The following is a 25,210-nucleotide window of genomic DNA, read 5'->3' as shown; positions in this document are numbered from 1 at the left end:
CTATGGAATATTTTAGTATGAGAGTCAGTTCAAAATGTTATGAGGCTCCCTCCACCTCCCCCAGATGCAGTCATTTCTTTGTTGTTTGTACAAGATTTGCAAGATCGTTGGAAATAGTGTGAGCAGTGAGAGAATACTGGGCTAATATATAAAAAACGTGGATTAAGATCTTTTTTCCTCCCAAATCGGCGATGGCATTTCCATCAGAGCTCCAGTCCTGATTTGAAGGAAGAGTGGTGCCATCTGGTGATCCCTGGGAAAGGCTTTTCTGCAGCTGGAGCTGTATGAAATGCCGTGTATGAAAATTCCTGCTCAGTTGTACCGTGGCTGTTACCTAATGCCCTCTCCGGAGGCACTGACTCGCTTGGTGCGGTCACCTGGCACAAGGTGGTGTGCTCATTGATGGAAGTGTTTGTGCTCTGGCCTGGAATAGGTGTTCAGACTAGGTTTCCCATCATTTTCTCGCTCCCATCTCCTTTTCCTGGCCCTATCGTCGCTTGTGCAGCTGGATGTCCTCACGCCCGCGCTGCCTGAGCCCATCTCCTGCCCTTTCGCCCTTTGCAGTGGCGCTGACCCCGCGGGACACTGCTGGGCAGGCAGTGACCCTCAGAGGGAGGAGGGACATTTTGGGCTCCCTTGGTCCATCCCCTGGGAGCTCCCAGTCTGCCTGGCTCGGTTTCCAGGCGGGGCAGTGGTTGGGTTCCAGCACAAGACCTGCTCTCTGCTCTCCTCCCTCGTTATGTTCTCCGTACCGAAGGGCTGGCGTGCAGATCGTCGCCAGTGCTGCTGCCGCCCGAGGGGAAACAGAGTTCAGCCTGCTGCTCTGGAGCCATGTGGGGATTTCTGGGGCCGTCGGCTTGGTGCAGGGAGAAGAGGTCGTGTTGTGTTAAAGGTGGACTCATAAATTGTTCATGCGGAGCTAAATGAGCGTCATTTTACGAGTGTGTGGTTAGGAGTCTGCCCATGGACAAGTTTTGTTTAAAATAATTTATTTTGTGTGCTTGGTGGAACGTCCTTCGGCCGGTTCGCATTTCGGCTGGTCACATAAGCAAACCCTTCAAGTAGACCCTAAATTTTATGTAGGGTCAGAGCATGGTTTTATCTTGTTTGACTGGTCTCAAAGTACACCCAAACCCGCACAAATCAGGTTTCAGGGTTGAATGTGAAGTCCTGTTTGTAACTTGTCTGACTTTTTGTAGCTGGCACGGGCCTACACGGTTGTCTTTATACACAAAACATTAAACAGTCTTTAGAGACAGTTTTTGATTTTGCATTTTCTTCTCTGTTTAAAAAAATGGCCAACTAAATGTTAATTCATTTCTTTCCAATTAATTCCCCTTCCCTTATCTAAACTGAGCTATTAACCTGTTTATGAGGTATATTACTGTGGACCTGTATAGAATTAGATAATTATATAGTTAGTTATGAATTAAAGGCATGTTTATACCATACCAAAAAAATGCCATCCTAATTGAAGGCATCTTTCCTTAAAGGCAGAACAGAGTGGCACTCATCACATTCCCTTCTTGTGCCGCCTTGATTTTATTGACAGGAAATCAAACACGTTTCTTTGATCTGTCAGTGAAAAATAAAAGAGCAGGTGGGTAAGAGTGTTGTGCATAATTAATTTCCTTGGGTGTTTCATTTTGCTGCAGCATCATACAGAATGCTTCAGCTTTACTCCCCACAGTAGTTGTGGTTCACTGCCATTAGAAGAGGAAATGGATACAAACAAATTTTTACTTAGATTAAGGGCAGTCTTCAGATTCCTGGCAAAATGCCAACCTGTTGCACAGTGAGTATTATTGATATGCATTTTCTGCTCTGTGTTGGCTGGGAATGACAGTAATTAAAAGAACAAATCATTTAAATGAAGTGATTCTTCTTTCCTAGAGAAGGTAGTTTCCTAATGTTGTTGCCAAAAGTCTCTCAAATGCATTAGGAGAAGAAGGAGGGTTTACAGAGAGAATTGATCAGCAATTTATGTTTTTGGTGGTTTTTTTTTTACTTTAATGGGATAAATAGGATATCTGGGACTGCTTGTAGCACTCAGATGGAAGCAGTCAGAAAGAGAGTAGAGAATTAGGAAGACAGAATCCATATGTTTCATCAGCTGATCAGTCAGAGCACCTTATGGCAAACAATTTAGCTTGTGGTCTGTTTCAATTTGTTAACAAATATGTTTACATAACACGTTGTGGTGAGAGATGTGCATGACTTCATCAAGGTCAGGGGTATGAAGTCAAGTGTTTTCTTGTGATTAAGCTGGTATTTTATCTTTGTTGTTCTGAGCTTAACCCCTCAAAGTTAAACTGGCTTTGGGGAGAGATCTTTTGCTTCAATAGCCTGCCTTAGGTCACCAGTGTTGAGAAACCTGAATATTGAAGTCATCTCTGGAGTCTAATCCATTAAGGATCCCATTTAATTCAATGATGAGCCTTTGACCACAATAGACACACTGAGCCTCTACAGAAGTCTAATGCAGAAAACAATGCAAATGTGGGCACCAGGCTGTTCTTCACAAAGAGAACCCATAACCTTTTTGAAAAAAAGCAACTGAGGAACTTCATTTCATCATTTTCAAACTAAAGATCTAAGTTTGGAAAAGTTGATGCTATTTCTTGTTCCTATCTTTTAATAAAGCTGTTCTAAAATTGCTGAAGCAAAGTCCAAATAAGCCCTTTCTGTCACCAGGAATTCCAAAACCCGTAACTTTTCTGTCAATACAAAATACTTTTTTGTGTATGTGTTTGTCTGTAGTTGTCAGTGCACTCTGAATCCTTGAGCTGCCTAGTTTGAGCTGCTGTTCCTCATCTGTGAGGAAACCACACTGCTCTGTGGCAGAATCATGTGATTGTAAGTGTCATCAGCAGACAGCTCAATGCTATTTGCACCAATTAACAGCATCAGCTCTGAGCTAAAATGTGAAGCCTCTGTATTTATATACCATCTAAAGTCTTTGATTTTAGATGGTAGAACAGATTTGTATGTTGATGCTTCTTTTCTATACTTCCTTTTAAGACTTTTAACCTGTCTACCTACACAGCAGTAGTAAATGCTTCTATTGCACTTACTGGTGCATCACCGCTGATTTATTACTGCAGTAGATTCAGATGAACCACTGAGGTTCAGCTTCACAAGGATATTTAACATTTTTAAAAAAAAGCATGTGCAACCCACAGTTGATTTTGGTTTTTTCCTTAATATCCACATCCAAGCAAAAAACATAACTCACTGTGGAGATAGAAATCATTGTCTAGTGTGGTTGCCAGCACAAGCACCAGTGCTTCATGATCTGTGTCTGTTTTTTGGTCTCTATGGTTCCGTTGCCTTTTGTAAATGAGAAGCTGGTGCTGTTATATTTAGATGTGAATTTGAATCCAAGCTTTCCAAAAACACAGGAGTGTTTGGCCCTCATAAAATAGTGCAGACCCTGAGCCAGGAAGTCAGAGTTCAGTATGGTGAGATATTAATGATGCAGAAGTGCAGATTGGGTCTGTCTCTAATTAAAAGTGAGAAGCCGCCAGGATGTCATAATTAGAAATATTACATGCATTTTACTTTTTTCTTTTTCTAAAGTGCAAGTCAAGTACTGCTCACAACCTGAAAGACACAAGTTGAAAGTAAGACATCTCTTAGATTAAAATTGTGCACAAGACAAATCAGTCACCAGCTGCATGGAAGAAATCAGAGATTGCTGGAATGACTTAGAAAATCCTAGAGCCTTTAGCATCCAGTGTGTAGATGAAAGGCCAGAACAGTAGTGACTGAAAATGGCCATCTGATGCAAGCACTGACCTGTGGTTATCAGCTGTGTACCTTGCATCTCAGCAGGCAGTTTTGGTTGTTTTTTTTCCATTTCTAACAGCAAAGACAAAATAAGCCCACGGTTTAAACCAACCTAGTGTGTCTCTAAGTTGGTCCTTGCAGGTCAAGGATGAAGTAGGTTGAAAGCAGTCCTCAGGGCTTGCCGGTCTGTCAGTTTATATCTGTGGTAAAGTGAAAAAAAATCATTTTAATATCACAGAAGGCACGTAGAGGATAGTGTTTTATATTTCTTGTATGTGAATTACTGTTTTTAGCTCTTCTGATCTTCATTAAAGAGTCTGCCTACAAATAATTTAGGAGAGGTGGGAGATTTTTACATCTAGTGCATGCTTAGTGTGACTTTTGGAGGTCGTGGCTTTAGATGTTAGCTTGTACTTTAGAGAAATAGCTCTGCAGCAGCTCTGATGAAGGATTTGGGGGCTGCAAGTCCCTAGGGCTACAGCTGGGTTTTTTTGAATGAGTCATGATATAAGAATCCAAAGCCAAGTGTTACAGAAGAGTGATTAATTCTTTTCACAGAGGAGTTCATTAGTGACATAAAGTCATGAGAAAGAGGAGGAGGCATCTGTAGCACTCAGTGGCTGTTAACTGGTATTAATGTGAGTGCTTAAAATCAGGAGAACTAAAATAATGCAAACCACAAGGTCTGATGGAGAAGAAAAATATGTCGAAATTGGACCAATTTGTCTGCAGTGAGGCTCTTAGTGGAGTTTGATGTGCAGAGGATTTATCCTTTTCAAAAGGTGCAGAATATCACTGCCTGCCTTTGGCTTCAGGGAAAGCCTGTTCTTAAAAAGGGACCACTAAATATCATTAGTGTTCGTGGTCACTGGAGAATTTCATGGGATCCTTCTGCTCTGTTGCTACTGCATATGGAACACATGGCCCAAGATATACATCTGGCTTCTGCTGTCATTTCCAAATCCCTGTCGTAATTCCAGTAAGAACAGACTGAACATTAAAGGCTCTTTATCTACAGCTTCACTGATGATTGCTTCCTAGCTTCTAATTTTTTCTTATTCTGGTTTCAACACTCATTCTTAAAACCTTACCAGTTTTTTGGTTTTTGTTTTTTTTTCCAGTTTATTCTCCTATGACAATTCCTTTTTAGTAATTGAAAATATATTTGACACCCTGTGTCGCAACTCCTCACTCCACCCCCTCCAATCTTTTATCTTCACTGAGAGGCTGCATTTATCTGTATTACATTTCTAATGATATTTGATGATGCTCTTCTCAGTACTGTTCAACAGTTCTTATTGAAAGGTTGAGTTGGATGTGAATCTTTAGCTGGCTTTATTTTCATACATATTTCTGCAGTTTGCTGCTAATTGTGATGTCGCTTCTCAAGTTGCATCCCGAAAGAGCCTGGAGTACTTTGAAAGAGAGAAAATATGGCAGTATGTGGCTCCTTTGGCTTTGCTCTGGTGTAACTGAGACTGTCAAGTTGAAAATGTGGGAGGATTAGTTAGTACACAGAAGGCAGAACAGTGATTATTGCTTTCAGTGGATCTTTTTTTAACTCATGCTGTGTGTTTGGCTGCTCTGTTTTAGTTCACCGTAGATTTAAGATAGCTTTCCATGCTAAGCAGGCAGTTGGGATGTTGGAGCTGTAAACTCAAATGGGTAAGATCACCACGTATTAGTAGATGGCTTATCCTCCACCGTGTGTGCACCCAGCACCTCGCTCCTGCTGGGTCCCAGCTTGTGTTGCTGCAGCTCAAGTTGAGGCTGAAGACAGTTGTTGCTGTTTTCCTCACATGAGCACAAACTATCGGCTTCAAGCTACCAATTTGTGAGCATCTGATGTACAAATTGGAGAACAATAATGTAAGACAATTGAGGACAGCCTCTGAAGTACAGAATTGTTTTCCTCAGTCTGTGTTACTCAAAGCAGATTTGAGCCCCATTTAGAGTTTAATTGTTCCCATCTGCTGTGCTTTAATTAAAAGCAATAATTTTTAAAGTTCCTAGTTTAGTTGGAGTGGTGTCTACTTTTTAAGTGATCAACCCTGGCTGTGACTGACTCTGTGATCTGCTCTACATCATCAAGTAGTTCCTTGGGCAGGAGAGTCGTGATAGTTTAATGTTTTTAGGCAGCCACATAGCACGGAAAGTCCCTTGGAACTGGGTGACTGAGTCCCCAGGGCTCTGCTGAGAGCATCAAATACCAGCGTCAGAGTTTCCACGAGGTTTGCAAGCTGTGAGCGGCGGCTCTTAGCCAGGAAGTTCAGCCTGTGCTCTCGCCTCCTTCCAGGAGCTGCTTTCCCTGGATCCTCCTCGTGGCGTGCCTGATGCAGAAGGTCATCCCAACTGTCTGAGTGTCTTCACTTGAACTGGGATTTCCCAAGGAGCCCAAGGCAGAGCAAGTGTATGGCTGCTTGCAGCTTGTCCCTTGCCATGCTGTGCCACCCACCACACTCTCTGGGGACAGCCCTCTGCCTCTTTTCCCTCTGCCTTCCAGGGTTTCCAGCTGTGGCAGGAGGAAATGTGGAAAATTAAGTACTACTTTATGTCAGTACCAGCGGAGTCAGTTCATTTGAGGTCCTTTCTGTCAGATATAAATGACAGGGATTTAATTACGTAGCATTGGGTTGTGTCCAGTACTTGCATCCACACATGTTCAGACTTTCCTAGTCTGTAGGTCTTGAATCTTAACAAATCCAGTCCTCCCACTCCTTGAGATTATTTCTGCATCTATCTTTCTATTGTTGCTTGGTTGCTAGTGACCATGAGGATATTTTCTTTCGGGGTGTGTGTGTTACAAATCTGGAAAAGCCTGCTAGGTGACCTGAAAGCAAGAACTTAGTCTCCCTTGAAAGTTACAGATGGCACCAAAACTGCATAGCAGCTCAAATGTGTTCTCTGTATCTTAAATGTGATCCTTCGACCTCTGGAGTGATGTGCACAGTGCATGAGGACACACGTGCAGTGTGTGGTGAGCACACTTAGGGCAGTTTGGAGGGTTTCTGACAGCCCATAGAAGTCATGCAGGGCTCGCTTTGGTGTCATTTCTCCCAGGAACTTCACAACCAAATCTGGACATATCAGGGCAGGGAAAGCAAAAGGCCTTACTGCACCTTGAGTGCTTGCTGCAGATTAAGTGGTATCAGTTTACAAACAGTTTTTAGGATGGATAAAAGACTCCAACAGTTTTCTTGTAAATGTCTGAGCATTTTTTCTCAAACACTGAAATAATTCACCCCAGACAAATACCTGGCAGTATATGTTTCAGTCTGAGCTCTTTGGCTGACAAAGCTGTCACGAACTGAAGGAGCCAGTAATGGAAGAAAGTTAGTCAGCTGTAACTGTGAGCTTTGTGAGCGGTGTCACCTAAGGTAGAGATGCAGGATGTGGGGATTGCAGCTGCCTCCCCAGACAAAGTGTGCTACAGACAGTGATTCATTCCACAGGTTTTATAAGGGGGGAAAAAGTATTTCCTTCTCAGACCAGTGCCTCTTTCTTAAAGAATGGTGGTGTTGTCATCCTGGTTTTCTAAAGACAGTAGTCTTACGTGGTCATGCTCCTCCGTGACGGCTTCAAACAGATGTGGCAGATGGGGGGAAGTTTCAGAGATTATTGTCTTCCTAGAAATTTTATGTTAGCCAATCGTGGGATACAGGAGGAAGGTCCAACTCAGTGGCCTTACTTGGTGGTAGAAGACTGGTAATTTAATATACTGTGAGATTACAGAGCCAGCCCTATATGAAGCTGCCCAACAATGTGCACACCTAGCCCTGGGCAGGGCTGCCTCCTGCTGACCCTGAGGCCCCTCTGTTGCTGAGGAAAGGGATCATTGCAGTACAAGGAGGGGACAAAAAGTGTAACTCTTTAGTGAGACCCATTTCATTAGATCCTGCATTTGAAGAACTACTTTGAAAGACTTTCTCTGGCTGATCTGTGATCCTTGGACTCTGGCATCTTTCTGGCATGCGCTCATGCTACAGACAGACTCCGTGTGGCAGTCGTGACATTTTCTGCTCTGCAGGTCAAGAGTTCAGTATAACTCTTGTCAGGTGGGTCTGCTTTGCTGTGGGGGTGCCAGCCCAAGTATCTTGGAACCAGGATTAAAACTCAAATCTTTATGGCTCAAGCAAGATTTAGAGTTTCCTTCATTGTGGGCTCATCTCTTGTGCCTCGGTGTCTGGTTTATGGTTGTGAGGCTCTGGGTGCTTTAAAGACTCGGGGGCAAAGTCAGTGACTACCTAGATGCCTTGGAAAGGTTTTCTTTGATCAGTGTGATGAGACAACAGGAAGATGCTATTTTCAGCCCTACCAAAGAGTGTGCCTTCGAGAGCCTGTAGCTGGTTGACCTCCAAAGAGCAGTGGGAATGCTGTGCTTCATTAAGCTGGGGAAAAGATTCTTATAAACATCTCCTTTGCTTGCCAGAGAAGGGAAAATCTGAAATCTTGTGTTAGTACAAAAAGAGAGATAAATAAAAATAAAAATACTCCAGTTCTAGGGCTTTAAATAGAGAAGAGTGAAATGTGAAAGAATTGCATGCACGCTTTTTTTCCTTAGTCATTCAGTGGAAGGTGGAGTACTTAAGTCTGTGGCGCCTTTAAAATGATTCATTATTTCCATAGAAGCCAATTGATGTTTATCCTTCAAATTGCTCTGTGGACATTAAAATAATGGAGAATTATATTTGCTTTTAATTTTGTTTCCAGACAGCTTGGCCTGAACATTTATGATGTGACTTGGAAACCATATCAAATTGTGATTTATAGTTGCTCGTAATTGTGTGAAGATTGAAGATACGCTGGATGCTGCTTTTCTTTTTTTTCTCCTCGCCTCCCCCATTCTTTTGCTAACAGAGTGTTCTTGAGTGTAAAGTGGTGAAAGGCCAACATCTCTGTCTTCATTGCTTTTCCTTGTACAAGCCACAGCAAATGAAGATTTTATTTCTCCCTAGCATGAGGCTGTGTGAAATGAATTGTGGTTTGTATTTGATAATTGGTTTGGGTTCTTTCTCCTTGCTTAAGTTTCGACTGATTTTCTGTTGTCATGATGATCACCCTTTTTGTAGGGTGGGGAGGGTGGTGTTTTTCAGTTAAGCCGGATAAGAATCATTTACAAAACATGAATGGGGAGCAGGAAGGCTTTTCTTTGTGGTGAGACCTCTGATAAGTGTATGGATGTCAAATCTGCTCCACAGGTGAGCCAACAGGAATAGTTCATACATAAATTTATCTTTCGGGTCTTATGGCTAAAGGAATTTGTTATTCCTATTTTCCTAAACTATTTTTTTCCTGCACAGTTCTGTCTGCTTTTTCCTCTTCCTGAGAAAAAAGCTATTCTTAGAGTTGTGTGCATAATATAATTTAACACAAAGAAGAACACAAAGGGGATTTTGTGGACTGTAGTAGAAAAGCCCAGTGAAGGTTATGCAAATTTTGAAAACTTTTCTAGTCGTGTTGTAGACTCCAGAGCAAATGATTCAAACCTAAAAATTCTAAATGATTATTAAAATTTTCCAGAATACTGTTTTCATATTGAATAAAAGAATGTTCCTTACAGTTGTTTCCTGCCCTGACAAAAATCATCTGTGTGATACTGGGACATGCTGCTTTTCTGGTTTGGTCCTGCATATGCAGCAGTTTTAGGAGGTTTTTTTAATTATTATTTCTGCACATTAAAGGAATCCTCAAGACATGCAGCAAGTGCATTTGGGCCCACTTAGGAATTCCAGATGGTACTGTAGCCTAAAGAACTGCTGTTTTTCAGCATTGTAAGGAATTAAGTTTTCTTCTTATCTTAGTTAAAAATGAGCCTGTTTAGTTTTGCTTTTGTTCCCAGCCTGTTTGCTTTCTCATTCTCATTCCCCAGAGCATTTCAGTTTTAGTCACTGTATGACTTTGCTGAAATCAGGGCTGGAATGAAGTCACAAAATGAACAGCAAGCCAGTCTTATCCAAAATTCAGGGGAACTGCGTTCACAATTATTGGCATAGATGAGTAAATGAACACTGACCATTGTGAAATTAATTTCACCTTATCTTAGCTCCTCGTTGTTTTGTTTTGTTTTATCAAAGTAGTTGTTTGTTAGTTGGTTGCAAATGTTGTTCATGCCACTATTCCCAAGTATCCGGCCTTGGAGCTTCAATGGGTAAAGTGGTTTGGAAAGAATCCAAATCAGTTTATGCAGAGGCTGCACACGTTAGTAGAAAACAACTTAGAAAGACTGAACGTGGATTTTATATGCACTTTTACCCTAAATGACGACTCCCTGCATGTTTATCTGTGTGCGTGTGTGTGCATATATACAATACATATGCATATATGCAATTAAATTAATCTCAAATTTTCGCCAGTTTACTTTTTTGCTTTGACATCATCAGGGTGATTTACATTTAACTCCAGGTTTCCTTGCCCTTTAGGGAAACACGTTATCATTTACTTTCTGAATAATGGTCTGCAAAGCATATACAGTTCTCTGCTGGTTTTTAGTAGAGACTCTGAAAAGTAAAATGTTCTTAAATGTTCTCATGCGTTCAATTTCCAATAATTTCTAGAAAATAATGATTACCTGTAATTTTACCTAGTCAGAGTAGTCAGATCATGCTCTAAATTGAGGTAGATGAACAATTCATACTTCTTGACTCACATAACCCATCACAGCCTGGTGTTTGATTGGGACAAATCTGCCAGGTCTCAGAGTTAAGGCAGGGGTCACCAACACTCATGACAACACAGGGAATCGGAGGCCCCGTGGCAGAAATCCACCCTGGAGAAGAGCTCTCCCTCTCCCCACTTGGTGCTGATCATGGAGAACAATGCTGGCTGCTTTGCAAAATATTAGTACTGCCGTACAGAATCTCTGCTTATAGCCCGCTGAGTCAGACTTGTTTACTTCGTAGAAGTATTAATCTCTGTCTCTGACTGGCGGTCAACAACTCCGGGCTCCAGGCTTAATAGAATTTCAAGCTGTAGATGACACAGTTTGGCTAAAAATATGAGGCTTCTATTGCACTTTGAGTGATGTATTCTGCCTCACTCCTCTTGGGTCTGTTTGTCATGGCTGAGGTTAAGATAGATAATTAATTACTCCCATCACAAGCCTGGTCCTTTAATTTAAGAATTTTCTTTAGCATCTGCCAGGATCTTCTGCATGCACTCCTGAGATGTTAAGCAATGAAAGAGACATTAAGTTAAATTCAGGCATTAATTTTTTTCAGTAGGATGAAATAGCTCTCCAGTAGATCAAGCAGTTTCTGGCTTGTGTTATTTCATAGCATGGCAAGGAAATGTGGGAAGAGGCTGGTTTTCTGGCTGCAGGAGAGGATGGTGAGTGAGGAAGCCTATCCTCTGGTCCTGCAGCTTACCTCAGTCTTAGCAAGAAATAGGACGCGAGGAAGGAATCAGTGGAGTGAAACATCCATTTGCAAAGGGCCTGATGTCCACGTTATGCAACTGGGAAGATAGAGGGAAGAAGTTTAGCTGTACTTAACTAATATATCACTTTCCTCAGAAATGCTTTTGATTTCCTGTAAAGCCTTTCCCGAGAAATAAGCAGTGTCAAGTTGGGCTACTCTGCTCTTTGTGTTTTGAGGTCCATGGACGCTGTCACTGACGAGTCATTCCTGGCTGGGGCTTTACTCTGCTCCTAACTCTGACCAGTTGTCCATGCCCTTTGTTTGCCACTCCAAGTAACTCTTGTGCTCTTTTCACAGACTTCCCCATTTAGCAAACTGTGTATTTTAGCTTTTTCTAAGGAATACATGAAAGCAAATCAGTACAGAACCTGCTGCCATGGTCTCTCTGGAAAACCGTGTGTACACCTGCTAAGTTCCAAACAGTAGCAGCAGGACTGAGCTTCTGTGTCAGAGACACAACAAAGGGAAGGAAAGTGGCCGCTCTTGGAGTGCCTTGAATTAGCAACTCCATGCAGAATTTGTGATGGGTTTTAGTGCACCACCAAGTGAGACTGAAATGTCACTTCTGCATTGAAATTCCAGATGCCTCCTGCCTTTTTCGGTGTTCTACTTCTCTGTGCGTCCAAGTCTCACGGTTCTTTATTAGAGCTTAAAGATCCTCCTTTGCAGTTGCATTATACAGCTATCAATTCACAGACTTAGCAACTTGGCAAAGTTTAGAAAAAATCGCTTTTTTCCTCCATTTCAGTTTTGATAGAGCTGCCCAATATGCAGTTGTCTGGAGAAGAATATTGTTGCTACCATACCAGAATACTATAGTTTAGTTGCAGGGAGATGTTTTAGAAATCTTAGTATATATATGCTTGGGATTCATTTCATTCATCCAGGCACAAGCACTGAACATTAGTTGTTCTGTAGTTCGTACTCAGGCATCTCTCAAGAGAGTCTCCTCTCATCCCAAGCCATGTCTCCAAAACTGTTTGTGCAAATAGATCCTGTCTATTGACCGTGTCTCCACAGGGAGCCTGAACAATTTATTCAGATGGGTTAAGTCAGCTGCAGATGGTGGAAGCTGTGAAATCAGATATGATGGAATTCCAGAGTCTTTGCAGACTGTTCATCAATCTATTCGGCGTTGTCCTCTGTATTTAAAGAATTATTTCACGTTATTATTTTTCCAACTGCTTTAACAGAAGCTGTGAAGAGAGTTCACTGCAGCCTGAGGTAGTTCCCATCAGGTTGTTCACTTCTGCTGTCTAACATGTGTTACTTCTCTCCTCTTTAGTCTTCTGGCACCAGTATCACCGTGGATATCGCTGTCATGGGAGAGGCACATGGGCTCATCACAGACCTTCTGGCCGATCCCTCGCTGCCCCCCAACGTGTGCACATCGCTGAGAACAGTGAGCAACCTGCTCAACACACAGCTAACCTTCCAGGCCATCCACAAGCCAAGGGTGAATCCCCTGGTGTCCTTCAGTGAGAACTACACCTGCTCCGACTCGGAGGAATGTCCGGAGAAAGAGAAATTAGCTATTCCCAAGGTTGGTACTGGAGCCTGCCTCTCCCTAAAGGGCATCATTGGGCTGTCAGATGTCACTGGGCTTTTTGTATGAATTGCCACCTCTTCTTCCTTCCCTTAACCAGAAGGGTGAAACCTACAGAAGTTAGTGAAAAAGTCTCTATTGGCATCCTTCAGGTGCTTTGGATGGAGTCTAAACTGTTGTGTACCCCAAAAACCAAAAAAAAATATCATCAGTATGACAAATACCGTGAGCTCATGGAAGTTGTCTTGAGAAGAAAAAGAAGGCAGAACCATAGACATGTGTATAATACTGCCTTGAAAAATGTCTTTATGAATGCTCAGGGATCAGGCAGGAAATAACCAGTGTTAACCACCCACACTTAGCAAGTGAACAGCTAGAAAGAGCACATCACATTTGAAGGAGTATGAGTTGTTGCTAATTAGCTGTCCTGCAAGGCTTACATTTCATTTCTGAAACTAAACCAAAATGCTTTTGTACTGCAGCCTCCCTTGTAAAATTAAATATAGGCAGAGCACATTGCACAGGCGAATGCTTTTATGTTTTTACAGTTTAAATGGCACAGCCAGTCATTCATTCCAGCATTTCCCGGCATCTGAATTGCAATGCTCGTGATTCTTTTATTATAGTTTAGTGCAATGATAATTACCACCCTATTTGCCTGTTTAGCAGTTGTATGTAAGAAATGGATGTTCACGGGTTTTTAAGCACATTTTCCAGTTTATTTTAGTGACCATATCTATAATGGCTATACCCTAGGCTCTGAGGGGAAAAGTGGAAGAGCGCTGCTATCACATGAGCACACACAGGGAACAGATATTAGTTGGCTGTTGCATAAAATCTAATATTAGAGGAGAAGAGAAATGAAGGATGAAGAAATGAGTTAATGCTACAGAGAACTAATTTGACTGAAGAATTCACTGACCTGAGTGTATTATGGTTCGTAAAACAAATAGTTTGCAGGTCTTTATTTAAAGTGTCTAAAAGCAGATTTTTAGGACCCTCACCTTCAGCCTCTGATACTGAGAATTTTGTGTAAGGAGATAAAATGTTAACATATTTATCTGCAATTTTGAGCTTCAGAACCACAGATGTCTTCCATCTCGTATTTCTTAACCCTCTGGCAAAGTCCAAGCTCTCCATTGCAGATATATTTATTTTAGTTCTTAACTATAAACACTTCACGAGAACTTCACAAGAGAAACAACTTGCAAAATTATAGGATCTGCAACAGCAAATCTGGATCCAAAAAAGATCCTTTATTATCTTTGCCTTCAAAAATTTGAAAGAAAACATCTGAATCCTGTTAATTGGGGAAATGGAAGAGTCAGGTAAAAGAAAATTGCAGGGGTGGTCAAGAGAAATCTGCTGTAAACAGTGACACTTTCTCTAAGCTTTTTGAGACATCATATCCCAGAGCATTAAGGTTTAATTTTGGTGTGTAATCTTTGGGTTGGGTAGATATGGCAGGGAAAAAAAGTTGTATCTCCCCAGCCTTATTTTTCTTACAGTCTTTCTAGCTTTGAATCTCTGATTCTGAGGATTCGTGACAGCTTAAATCACAGAGTAGCTGAGGTTGAAAGTGCATCTGGAGATTGTCTGTTCCAGTCCTGTCCCTCAGCTCATTGAGGAGAAAGTTCCTCTAGGCTCAGCCTGGATCAGGTTGCTCAGGAGGGTGTTCAGTTGGGTTTTGAGTATCTCCATGAATGTAGACTTCACAGCTTCTTCAGGCAACTTCTCTGTCCTCCTCACAGCAAAAATAAAAATATTTCCCTACATTTTAATTAGATTTCTTGTACCTCAGTTATTGCTCTACTGCCTCTTGTCCTGTCACTGGGCACCCCTGGAAAGAGCCGCCTTCTTTACATCCTCTATTTAGGTATTTGTGCACGCTGGTAAGATCTGCTCTGAGGCTTCTCTTCTTCAGACTGAGCAATTCCAGCTCCCTCAGCCTTTCCTTTTATGACAGATGCTTCAGTCACCTTTCTGGCCCTGCTAACTTGTTTAAATACCTTTGGCCACATCAGGTGTTGAACATCTGTGGCTGTGGGACTGTGGACATAAGCCTTTTCTTAAAGTTGAGATAGGGAGGATGGTCCAGGCTCTCCAAGCATTTCAACACTGGCTGTGTTTGAAATGAATAATGCATGAGAGAACCCAGATTTCAAGTACCTCACTAGGTGTTCTCAGACAGAATGAAGCAAATGGAAATGGTTTTATTTCTGCATGTGTAGAGGTTTTGTAAGCCTGTACAAACTGTAAGGAACTGATTTCTCCGCAGCGCTTGCGGAGAAGTTTGCCTCCGGGACTGCTGAGACGAGTGTCCTCAACTTGGACCACAACAACATCAGCCACAGGACTGCCCACTCTGGAGCCAGCTCCAGTGAGGAGGGACCGCAGTGCCAGCATCAAACCTCACGAATCATCTTCATCCAGGTTACTAATGGCCTCCTCTCACTTTCATGTTTCTCTTTGGGCAGATTTCTTTGGTTCTGTGTGATGACGTCCTGCATTCAAAAGTGCTGGCTCTGAACTGTGTTGGAATTGCTTCTTCGTGTTTCTCTAAATTGATTTGCCAAAGAAGCAGCCTTCCCATTTTTTTGTCAGATTATGCCAAAATTATTCATATTGTCGGGCAGAAAAATAAATTTTAATAAATCTATTTATGCTAATGAAGTGCAGTACTGCCCAATAAAATTGGAAGAAAGGCAAGATACGTGGTTAAAGTTTACATAAAGATAGGCAGGGGTTGCCTATCTGGTTATTGCCCAGCCATGAAAAACTGAAGCAATTAACCCAGCAATTTCTAAGAACACACCTAATGATGATGTCATGTCATTAAACCAGTTCACAGAGCACTTCTCCATCTTCCATTCTTCTCAGGGCCTGATCCCTGAGCTGGTATCACGAAACACATGGTCCTCTCGTGAAATGGAGAGAGAGTCATGTCTGCTCAGCTGCTTATAGCCAGCGGCCAACTTGTTTGGGGAATTTGGAGAGGTTGTAATGAAAGTTGTAGTAGCTACACGTGTCATTACAACAGGTTTTCCTCCTTTCTGCCTCTGTAAATACTTTTCTGTTCTAGTCAGAGAGCAGCAGAGCCTTCAAAGGAAGGGTAGAGAGCAGCGAGTTGTGGTAGCACCCTGTGAGAATAAAGTTCAGGTCCCCTCCCCACCTCATCTTGGAGCTGGTGGATGAGGAGAGAGTGTGGAGACATGCTTTGTCCTGGGGAAAGGAAAATCAGAATGAAAGCACTACGTTCAAGAAGAGAATTCAGAGCTGTGACATCAGATGACTCACGTGCTTTTCTGAAATTCAAAATTTGGTGCTGCTGGTAGAGAACAAGATAGGACCTTGGAAGGCCCAACATCACCACTGTAGTGCTGTTGGATAGCTCGGGGGAATGCAGCCCCAAAGAGCAGCTTTTCTTCCAAGGCTGGCCTTTCTTCAGATAACTAAATCATTCCTGCGGATGAGGCTGTCATACAGGGTATGGAGGTGCTCAAGGCAGCCTGCAGAGCACCCTAAAAGCCTCATGCAAGAAAAACACGTGGTTTGCCAAAGTTCCCTTTGTGAGAAGTCCCATCTGTCCCAGTAAAAGTAAATATAAGGAAGCTGTAACCAAATGCAAACGTTCTTCGCTCACAGACTGGTGCTTCCTGGGGTGCATTTGATTTATGCTGTTGATCCCACTCTAGCATAGTGTGTAAGCATCCCAAGATGGGAATCAGAGGGAGGAGGAGAGCAATTAAATATTATTGTTGGTCCTTTCCTGCGGTTGTTATGTAACTCTGCATGAGGAGCCAGCTAAGCAGGCTATCAATTCTTCCTATGTTTAATGTCGCCAGTTGTATAATTATAGCTCTGTCAAGCCTCCCAGCCTACTGTTTGCACTACTTCTTTCACAGTAGGAGAAACAATGTGTATTCCAGAAAGGGGGAAAATGAATCCTATAAGTCTAGCTTTAAAAATGTTGGCAGACCAAAAGAGATCTGCTTTCAAGGAGAAGAATTTTGAGCTGAAGAGAAAAAAAATATATCTTGGTTATCTGCCACATTCCCTGTACCAAATTCAAGCGCTCCACTGGTCACAGAGAAAGAAACATTTCATGCGTTGAAGGGTAGGAGAGAGGCTGGCACTGGAATTGCCCTGTGGCAGATGCTGTAGTTACAAAACATGCAACTTGTTCCTCACAGTGTGGGACATCTGGACTTCTGGATTTCTGTAGTCACATATTTGCAAAAATTCCTCATAACCATCAGTTTGAGATTAATTAGTAATTCTGTATTCTTCCAACCCCATGTCACTGAACTGGGTAGACATTTTACTGAAAAATAATAGAGGTCCCACAATCTTTCCCTCACCCACTTTTATATCGAGTGGTTCTCCTGTAGGAACTCAAAGAATGTGGTTCAGAGATTTTTGGTTTGGTTTGGTTCATTGGGTTATTCTGCTGTACAGTGGGCCAGTGTGTTATAATTCTTCATGTCAAGTAAAAAACAAAGCAAAACCATAAAACAAACAGAACTTGAAAAAAAAAAAAAAATCTGTATTCTTTCTTTGCCTCACTTCATCACAGATTTTAAGAATTTGGGCCCATGAAGACAACCAGCAAGTATTTTTGTAGGTAGTACTTACTATTCCAAAAAAAGGTGTTTGTAGAGTTAACAAGTGCCACAGTGCTTTTTTCTTTCAGCATGCTTTTTTTTTTTCTTTTCCTTCAAGTTTATTTTTTTCAAGCTCACATAGAGCTATGCTACTTTAAAAGTCTGTCTTCAGCCTTGAGTGTGATCTCATCACTTGGATGTGAGGAGGAATGTGGAGCTCGAGATGCCTGGCAGACCTGTCCAGAGAGCTCACAGCATCCCTGCAAGGAGCTGATATTTGATGGGTGTCATTCTGGAAGATGATTATGAATACAGTGTTCTTGCTGTACAGAAGATTTTGGCCTCTTCTGACGTACAGTTACAGCCTAAGGGCTAAAAGCATAAACCTGTGCTGCTGTGGGGGACTCACATTTGTTCCCCACACACATGGACACGTGCACCTGGATTCCTCCAGCACGAGTCTCTTGCACCAACGTCTCCAGGATCCCAGAGGGGCATTTTTTGGGGGATGCAGCAGGCATTGCACCTGGTTAGGGCATGAAGGGGCACATCACTAACCACAGCCATCCAGGATGCTTCCAGTCCTCCCCAGCCTCCTGAGGAGCTCCTCCAGTGCCTCAAGGGTTGTCGTGTGTCTGCTGTGACACCAGCAGGGGACACTGAGTTTCTAGTCTTCTGAGAATTTGTGTCACTTCTGGCTCTTTTAAGGAGGTGTTAAAAGAGAACATAAATTTAACTTATTTCAAGCCAACTTTTGAGCCTCTTTGTACTGTCAGAACAATATAATGAAGGCATCTTTGTATAAATAAGGCAAATCGGCCTCAGCCCTGAGGGAAGTCCAGCTTTGCACTGCCTGCATTGTAAATATTTTTGTTGAACATGGTACTGAGTGCCTCACAAACACCAGTTCAGCCAACCTATAGATGTCCTTTCCCTCACCAGATTTTTGCTGTCTCAGTATCACGTACTTCTTGCTGTGGCTCCTGACTTCGTAAGATCTCTTCATGAGGCTTTTTCTTCACGAGGTTTTTTCCCCTGCGTTGAATGTTGCTTGTCTGTGCTCTGGTTTCGCAGCTCTGACTCCTGGAACAGCTCCATTCTGATGACAATCACAAAGAGCAGGTCCTTCTCCACCTCCTACGCCGTGTCCTCTACCAACCACCTGAATGCCAAAAGGCAGAGCCGGCAAGGTGAGTGAGCACCCCAAACTCTGTCAGCCTCGCTTAACTGCTGCCCGTGACTAGCTGGTGCTTTTGTTCTCTCTCCAACCTGCTGCTTTCATTATTTTCCCATCAATATAACACAGTTATTTCTGTTATTAAAAAAAAAAAAAAAAAAAAAAACACACACAAAAAAAAAACCACAACACAGTTGCTTAAAGTACTATAGATTGTAGTCGTGCCTTTTGTAATTGTTTTGACTCTTTTGATTTATAGAAGTTCGTCATGACACGATGCAGCAAGTGAAATACTAAATTGTGACTTATATCTTTGTAATTCCCTTAGCTACAGCAGGGTGTTTTGCATAACATTTGTGACATTAGCTGTCCGTGCATCTTGCTTGACTGAGATTTCCTAAAGCACTACCTACATAAATCCATTTCAAGCTGGAAGCAGCAACTGATTTGTCTCATGCAAACATATCCAAGACACAACCTTTGTAGCTGCCTCTATATAATATTCACTAGTGAGAAAATACAGGTCATTCTTACTGATTTTTAGAGATGAGAAATGTGGAGTTTTTCACTCAGCCTTCTGAGCCTTTTAAAAAACATCACTCCTGTATTTCTTTCCTGAAAGAAATTAAGAAGGTGACTTTGCAATTGATAATGAAATACGTAATGACAGCCATGAAGCAGCTTTAATCCACAATAACGTGGTTCTCCTCTCTCTACAAATGCAGTATAACATGCTGTTTACCCATGCTTCAACACGCAATTCAAAATTACCACAAGACCTTCCCTTTTCATACCAGCCTGCTTTTTATCCAAACATAAATAGTATTGAGATAATATTACTCAGAGATCCTGGCTACCCAGCTATCAGATAGAAATTGCTAAATGGCTGAGGCCATCTGGAAAAGTCAGAGAATCCCAGCTTAGGGATGAGTTTGAAGACATGGCTGCACAATTATTTTTAACAAGCATTACAAGCATTTTTAGTGCTGTCACATCACATGGCCATTTCAAACTGAAGAGAACCACACAAAAGATCTTTTCTTGTACAAAGCTGCTTTGTTTTACCACAGTGAACATTAAGTAGCACAATATTATCTTAAAAGGTAATAGGCACATAGGCTAATGAATAAAATTTAACCTGGAAAATAATGGAGACATAGCAACAGAATTCCGAAATTTGCCTTAGAACAAAATAAACATTTGACTTGTGCTTTTCAGAGATTATCTCAGTAAACTGAAAGGGAGAGGAGTGGGTGTATAATATCTTGTACTTGGAAAACAACAATTATCAAGCCCATCAGTCAGTTTTACATTTAGCAATTTCTGCTTTCAGACAGGATTAATAATCATCTCTGTTGTCTCAATACAAGAGCTCCCCCATGATGAAGGGAGATCTCCATTCCATTATGACCAATTCCCAGGGATGCTGGTGGAGAGGAGTAAAAATTTTGCATCAGTGTTTTATGTAGAAGAGGGCTATAACGATACTTTAGACTATTTAAATTCATGTGGGTTTAGTTATTTGTTTTCATGTTCCAGCTAAATAATCCTTTCAATTTGCACTAGTTAATACAATTTAGACTTCATGTATTAGCTCTATTGGCAATATACAATTATTATTAGTAGAAATTGATCTAGCTAAATCTGTAAATATTTTAATTTATAAGAAGTGTCTTTAATTATGCATGAAAACATTCACATTTTAAAATACTGCTAGTTCTACCTATTTCGGCAAAAATTCAAAACTCTGTTTTCATTTGTAATTTCACATCACACTGAAGTCACATTTGAAGAAGTTCTGGAGGACCTAAGTGCATGGATGTACTTAAAAAATCCTCTTCTTATTTTTATTCTTCTCTTACCTTGATTGTGAAAAAACCCTTGCTGTAGCAAGACACGTTTTGTCTCACTTTTACCAGTAAATGGTTGAATGTGGGATTATTGAAAAACAGTTTGCTTTTTTTCTGGTAATTTTATTTATTTGTAATTACCTTCCCTGTTATATTAGTTTCTTTAAAAAAAATAATAATTAAAGAAAAAAGAAAAACACACACAACAAAAAATATTTCAAGAGGCTGGATCCCTACTAGCAGTAGAAAGCTTGCTGTGACTAGAGAAATTTTTGTGAAGAGTGCTGTTTAAATCCTCAGGGCTTGTTTCAGATTGCTGAAAGATGACCATATGTAGTGCATCCTCTTAAGAGTTATGAATATTACTTGGTAACGTATATCTCAAAGATAGATCATAATCCAGCTCAATCCCCTGTGCAACTAACAGACTGTGAGATGTTTTTAAAGACATTTTTGTTGGATTGCAAGCTGATATCTCAATGAATTCATAAATGTGAAACAGTTTTTCTGTATTTTAAAGCAATTTCCCTGTGTCGTGGCCATCTGATAACATTTAATTGCTCTGAAGGCTGTAGTGTTCTGATCTCATGACTAGCATTATATCCTACTTGCAGTAATTGAATTAAGACACTAAATACATACCACATTTGCTGAAGAAATATCCTTAATCAAAACTGAGATGCTGGATACTCCAAATTACAGCACAGTAACTGTCAGATGGGGTTTTTTTAACTCTTGGATTGTCAGCAGTAAATAATATTTTAGCCTCCTATCAAAGTAAGTTGCTATCAGGGAAAAAACACTGGAACTGTACATGTACATCTTTTATTTTATGAAAATTTTTGTGCCTGGAGTGCATTTAGATAGAGGGCAAAATTCAAACATAAAACCCGTTCAAGTTCCTAAGGCCTTGATATCCTTTGGCTTTGAAGATGAACGTGGTGAATTAACTGGGGCTGAGCTCCTACAAACTTCAGAACAGGAGGTAACTAAATTTCCATGCATTTCCTTTTAAAATAGGTTAAGTTTGCTCCTCTGCGCTTGGAGTCTCATGTTGTCTGAGACCAGGAATTGTAAAGTGGATTCCAAGAGAAGGCAGCACTTTGTTTAAACACTGGGCTGGCTGATGCCTTTCACCTTGGCAGTGGTGCTTAGGTGGAAAAAGGGACAGAGAGAACTACTATCTTGCTAATGTTGCTCGTGGGATATCGGCAGTTTCTATACTCTGGCTCAGTAATGGTTGCAGGTCTCCCTTAGTGAGCAACAGATACTGAAAAATAAACTCGAGCTGAAGATCAAGGCCAAAATCTATGAGAAATGGCCCCTGAGGTGCAGTATTTTGTATAATGCATGACTACTAAAAATGGCTCTTTTTGGTTCATTGCTAGTCTTCAAACATGTAGAAATACCAATTTTCCCGGAATGTGTGTAAGCCCTCCTTGACCCTGCTTTACAGATGGGGACAGAGAAACTGCAGATGGGTCTGGGAACTGCCTGGTTGGGGTTGTGTCTCTGTCACTAGAACATGCTGATACCAACAGTCGTGCCACAAACTTGTCCTTCATTTCACGCCTGTCCAGTTAATGCATCCTGCTCAACAGGGAAAATATGCTTTGTATTTTGAGCCAGATCTTCAGCAGGTAAAAGTGGCTGATAGTAGTGGAAGTTCATCACTCTGCGACAGCCCTGGGCTTGGCTCAGAGTGGAGGAGGGTATTCTGTTGTTTGTTTTGGTTTTGCTGGTGCCTCTCAAGAGTATTTCTGCAGGGTGAACTGATACAACCATCTGCCGCTTCTGTTAATTGACAAGATTCTTCTTGTCCTTGGCCAGGTATCCCACCCAATATTTCACCTCTCACCTCCCCGTGCCATTCACCGATTCAGGGGACGCCTGCCACAAGTCCTACTGGAAAAACATCTTCTGTGTCGTTTCCAGAGCCTACAGAAACTGACACCAAGCAGGGCTTAAAGCCACACAAAGTCTTAACTTCCACTCAGAGTGCACCTACCCTGTCAGACCCTATTATCAGCCCCTCCATCATCTGCAGCAGGTAAGATGATAATTCAACATGCCTTGGAATTATTTCACATGGTTCTCACGAGCATGCTCTGTTGGCCCACGTGCAAGTTTTTGTGCTTTACTACAGCGTTGATATTTCAGGTTTATAGTACTTAAGTAAACATGTAGATCAATGCTACTACTTTTAAAGTATTTTGTTGGGTATGTTTATTGCTGCGTTTGTCGCTTGTACTCCTGTCAGATGGACAGGCCGATTCCTAAATAAGTCCTTTGTCGATAACCTGCAGATACCAAAGTTGGATTTCACATTTACAGTGTGTGTTTCTGGAGCCATGCCCTTGACATGAGCAGTCACCTTTAGGTCACAGGCCAAGTCTTCCACTGCAGGCACCTGATGTGGCATAGAAAAATCTGACTGCTAGGGCCAACAATTCCTGAAGACTCCATAATGTTGAGCCTTCTCTCAGGAGGAGTGGGTCTTGTCTTCCTTAGGCAGATTAGGTACTGTGAGGATTCTTTTTTTTCCAGAAATCAACTGCAGATGAGTTCTTTCTATTGCTAAGGGCTCCAGTAACACAATTTAATTTCTTTCTTTAAAGCACCCCTCTATTTGGTAACACAGACCAGACCTGCTTTGCAAAATTAGCATTTTGGAAAGAAAGTTGTTCTGCTTGTCTTCTCAGAAAGGATTCAGTTGCTAAACCAAATTACTGGAGTTTGCAATACGTGTCCAGTTCAGAACAGTGGAAAACACTGGTATTCCCAAGCCTGTTCCAGTGCAGTTGCAAGGTTGCTTTACTCACCAGATGTTTCTTTTGGTCATAGCACGAGTGGCCAGCCAGCAGAGAGCACGGCTGTTATCAAGTTTGACTATCTTTGGAGATGGTTTTTAGCTTCTGACTTCAATCACATGACTGTGGAAGCGTCTCAGTGTGCTGTGTGCAGGGCTAGGAAGTGGCTGTGAGAAAGTCGAGATTGAGACTGCAAGTTTGCTCAAGGGAGTCATCCTCACTGGAGTCTGGAGTGGGATCCAAACAGGCTTTTGAGATGGATTTAGACAAATAAATAGAAACTTAAGTGCTTTTAAGAGTTTTCCAAAGGTATACCAGAATTGGGATTAGGACAGATTCATTTGAAATTAAAACTGTATTACACAACAGAAAAATAGCATAAAGGTGCTGCAGTCTTCTTATTAAACTCTGCCTTTATTACCACTTCAACAAAATACTGTTATTTCACAAGTGGCATTCTGGAAGCCTTCTGTTAAAAAGAACAGTTGAGAATTGCATTAAAAATGTCAGAAAAGCATCAATGTAAGGTTGTTGTAGATAGTAATGAAATTAATACCTTTTCCATCTTGTTTATCAACCTGACTGATATAAGATTTATTTGCTTGGCTATGCACTACAGGTATCATTGAGTACAGACCAGCATTTTTATTTGAAAGTCTTTCAAGGAACTCATGATGTTTGCAGGGCATGCCAAGCTCCAGGATGTGTTTGGATGACCCAGTGAAAAGGTAGCTGGTGCAGGAGTTAAGCCATTTTTATATGCTGAACTTAAAATGGTGCAAAGGTTCCAGTACAAAGTTTGACCAATCCAAATAATTCTGTAATAGTTGCTTTGTGAAGCAATTATATACAAGATGTGCCACAAAATGCTGACTCACACCAGAGAAAATGTTAAAACGTCAGGTTGTAATTAGGGTTTAAAGGGAATTATACACAAGGAATGAAGCTTTTTAATGGAAGGGCAAAGCCAGTCATTTTAAAAGGTCATAATACTGTGATCCCTCCCAAAATGTGTTTCAGTTCTGGAAATGATGAAGCAAACTCTGCCCTCTTGGTTCTTACGTACTTGGTATGCTGTCACTGAAGTAATGGTAAAATATAATTTTCCTCCTTAACAGGAACATAGTCAAGTTTTAAGCAAGCATGAAGCCAGATCATAACTGTGTTCAAACTGAATTCTATAAGATTCTATGGGACTCCAGCACATTTTCATCATTTTAATTCATCTTTATAGGGCAGCTGTAGTATAGGACTAGGGGATTTATTTTGTGCTGGTATACTTAGAGAATTTAAAAAAAACTCATTTAAAGAAATCACATGGTTCAGTTTTACTGTTGAAAACACAAATTTAATGATGGTGGGCAGTTAATCCAAGGTCTTTCTGTATTTTTGTCCAAGATCCAATAAAACTTTAGCACTCTCCTGTGATTTTGTCTGGAGAATTTAGCCTGGGCCACGGCTTATACTGTATGACATAATCTCACACTGCCAGCAGGAAATCATTTTACAAAGACTGTCTAAGGCATGTGGTTCTTCATATTGTGTGTGTTTTTTGATGTATTTCAGCTGTGGCAGACCCTACAACCAAATAGAAGCTGGTGATGGGACACTAAATAGAAATGATGCTACTACACACACCCTGAACAGAACAGGTAATTCTTTGTCAAAAACACCTCGTTCCCTCAAATTTGGTAATCATCCTCTAAAAGGGCAGATGAGCTTGTCTGTCATAAAAGGAGAACACACACAGGTGAGTCCATTCAAATTGTCTTTGAGGCTCCTTCCCTTTCTGTGTGTACAACATGTACAAAATCCTTGTGGAGTTAAAATACAAAGGATACACCATTTCCTCCAATTTACAGGGAATTGTAAACAGCCCTCAAGTTTTTCTCTCTCTTCATTCCCTGATGCCATTGTTGACACTCTGCAGGGCATATCTTTAATGCCCTTGGAGAGGTTGTCCGACCTCGGAGCCAGCCAAGCAGCACATATGTAATATGAGATATTACATGTGTAATC

At 41.3% G+C, this 25,210-nt stretch overlaps 1 protein-coding gene across 7 annotated transcripts in view; it reads left to right on the top strand.

Annotated features, from left to right (window-relative positions):
• The window catches only part of PDE3A (phosphodiesterase 3A), a 216,572-nt gene that overhangs the window by 170,996 nt on the left and 20,366 nt on the right, over positions 1-25,210 (top strand). For 6 of the 7 annotated variants that reach the window (XM_040062166.2, XM_040062169.2, XM_058420310.1 and 3 more), the window contains 5 exons: positions 12,490-12,747; positions 15,029-15,183; positions 18,429-18,544; positions 22,212-22,431; positions 24,758-24,843. In XM_040062166.2, the coding sequence (XP_039918100.1) occupies positions 12,490-12,747; positions 15,029-15,183; positions 18,429-18,544; positions 22,212-22,431; positions 24,758-24,843 (835 nt within the window). The remainder of the gene's footprint in view (positions 1-12,489; positions 12,748-15,028; positions 15,184-18,428; positions 18,545-22,211; positions 22,432-24,757; positions 24,844-25,210) is intronic. The other variant, XM_040062171.1, reaches the window with a different exon arrangement.

The sequence above is a fragment of the Hirundo rustica genome, chromosome 4, assembly GCF_015227805.2.
Source record: "Hirundo rustica isolate bHirRus1 chromosome 4, bHirRus1.pri.v3, whole genome shotgun sequence".
NCBI lineage: Eukaryota > Metazoa > Chordata > Aves > Passeriformes > Hirundinidae > Hirundo > Hirundo rustica.
The sequence above is the reverse complement of the archived record's forward strand: the minus strand, read 5'-3'. Positions and strand labels throughout refer to the sequence as shown.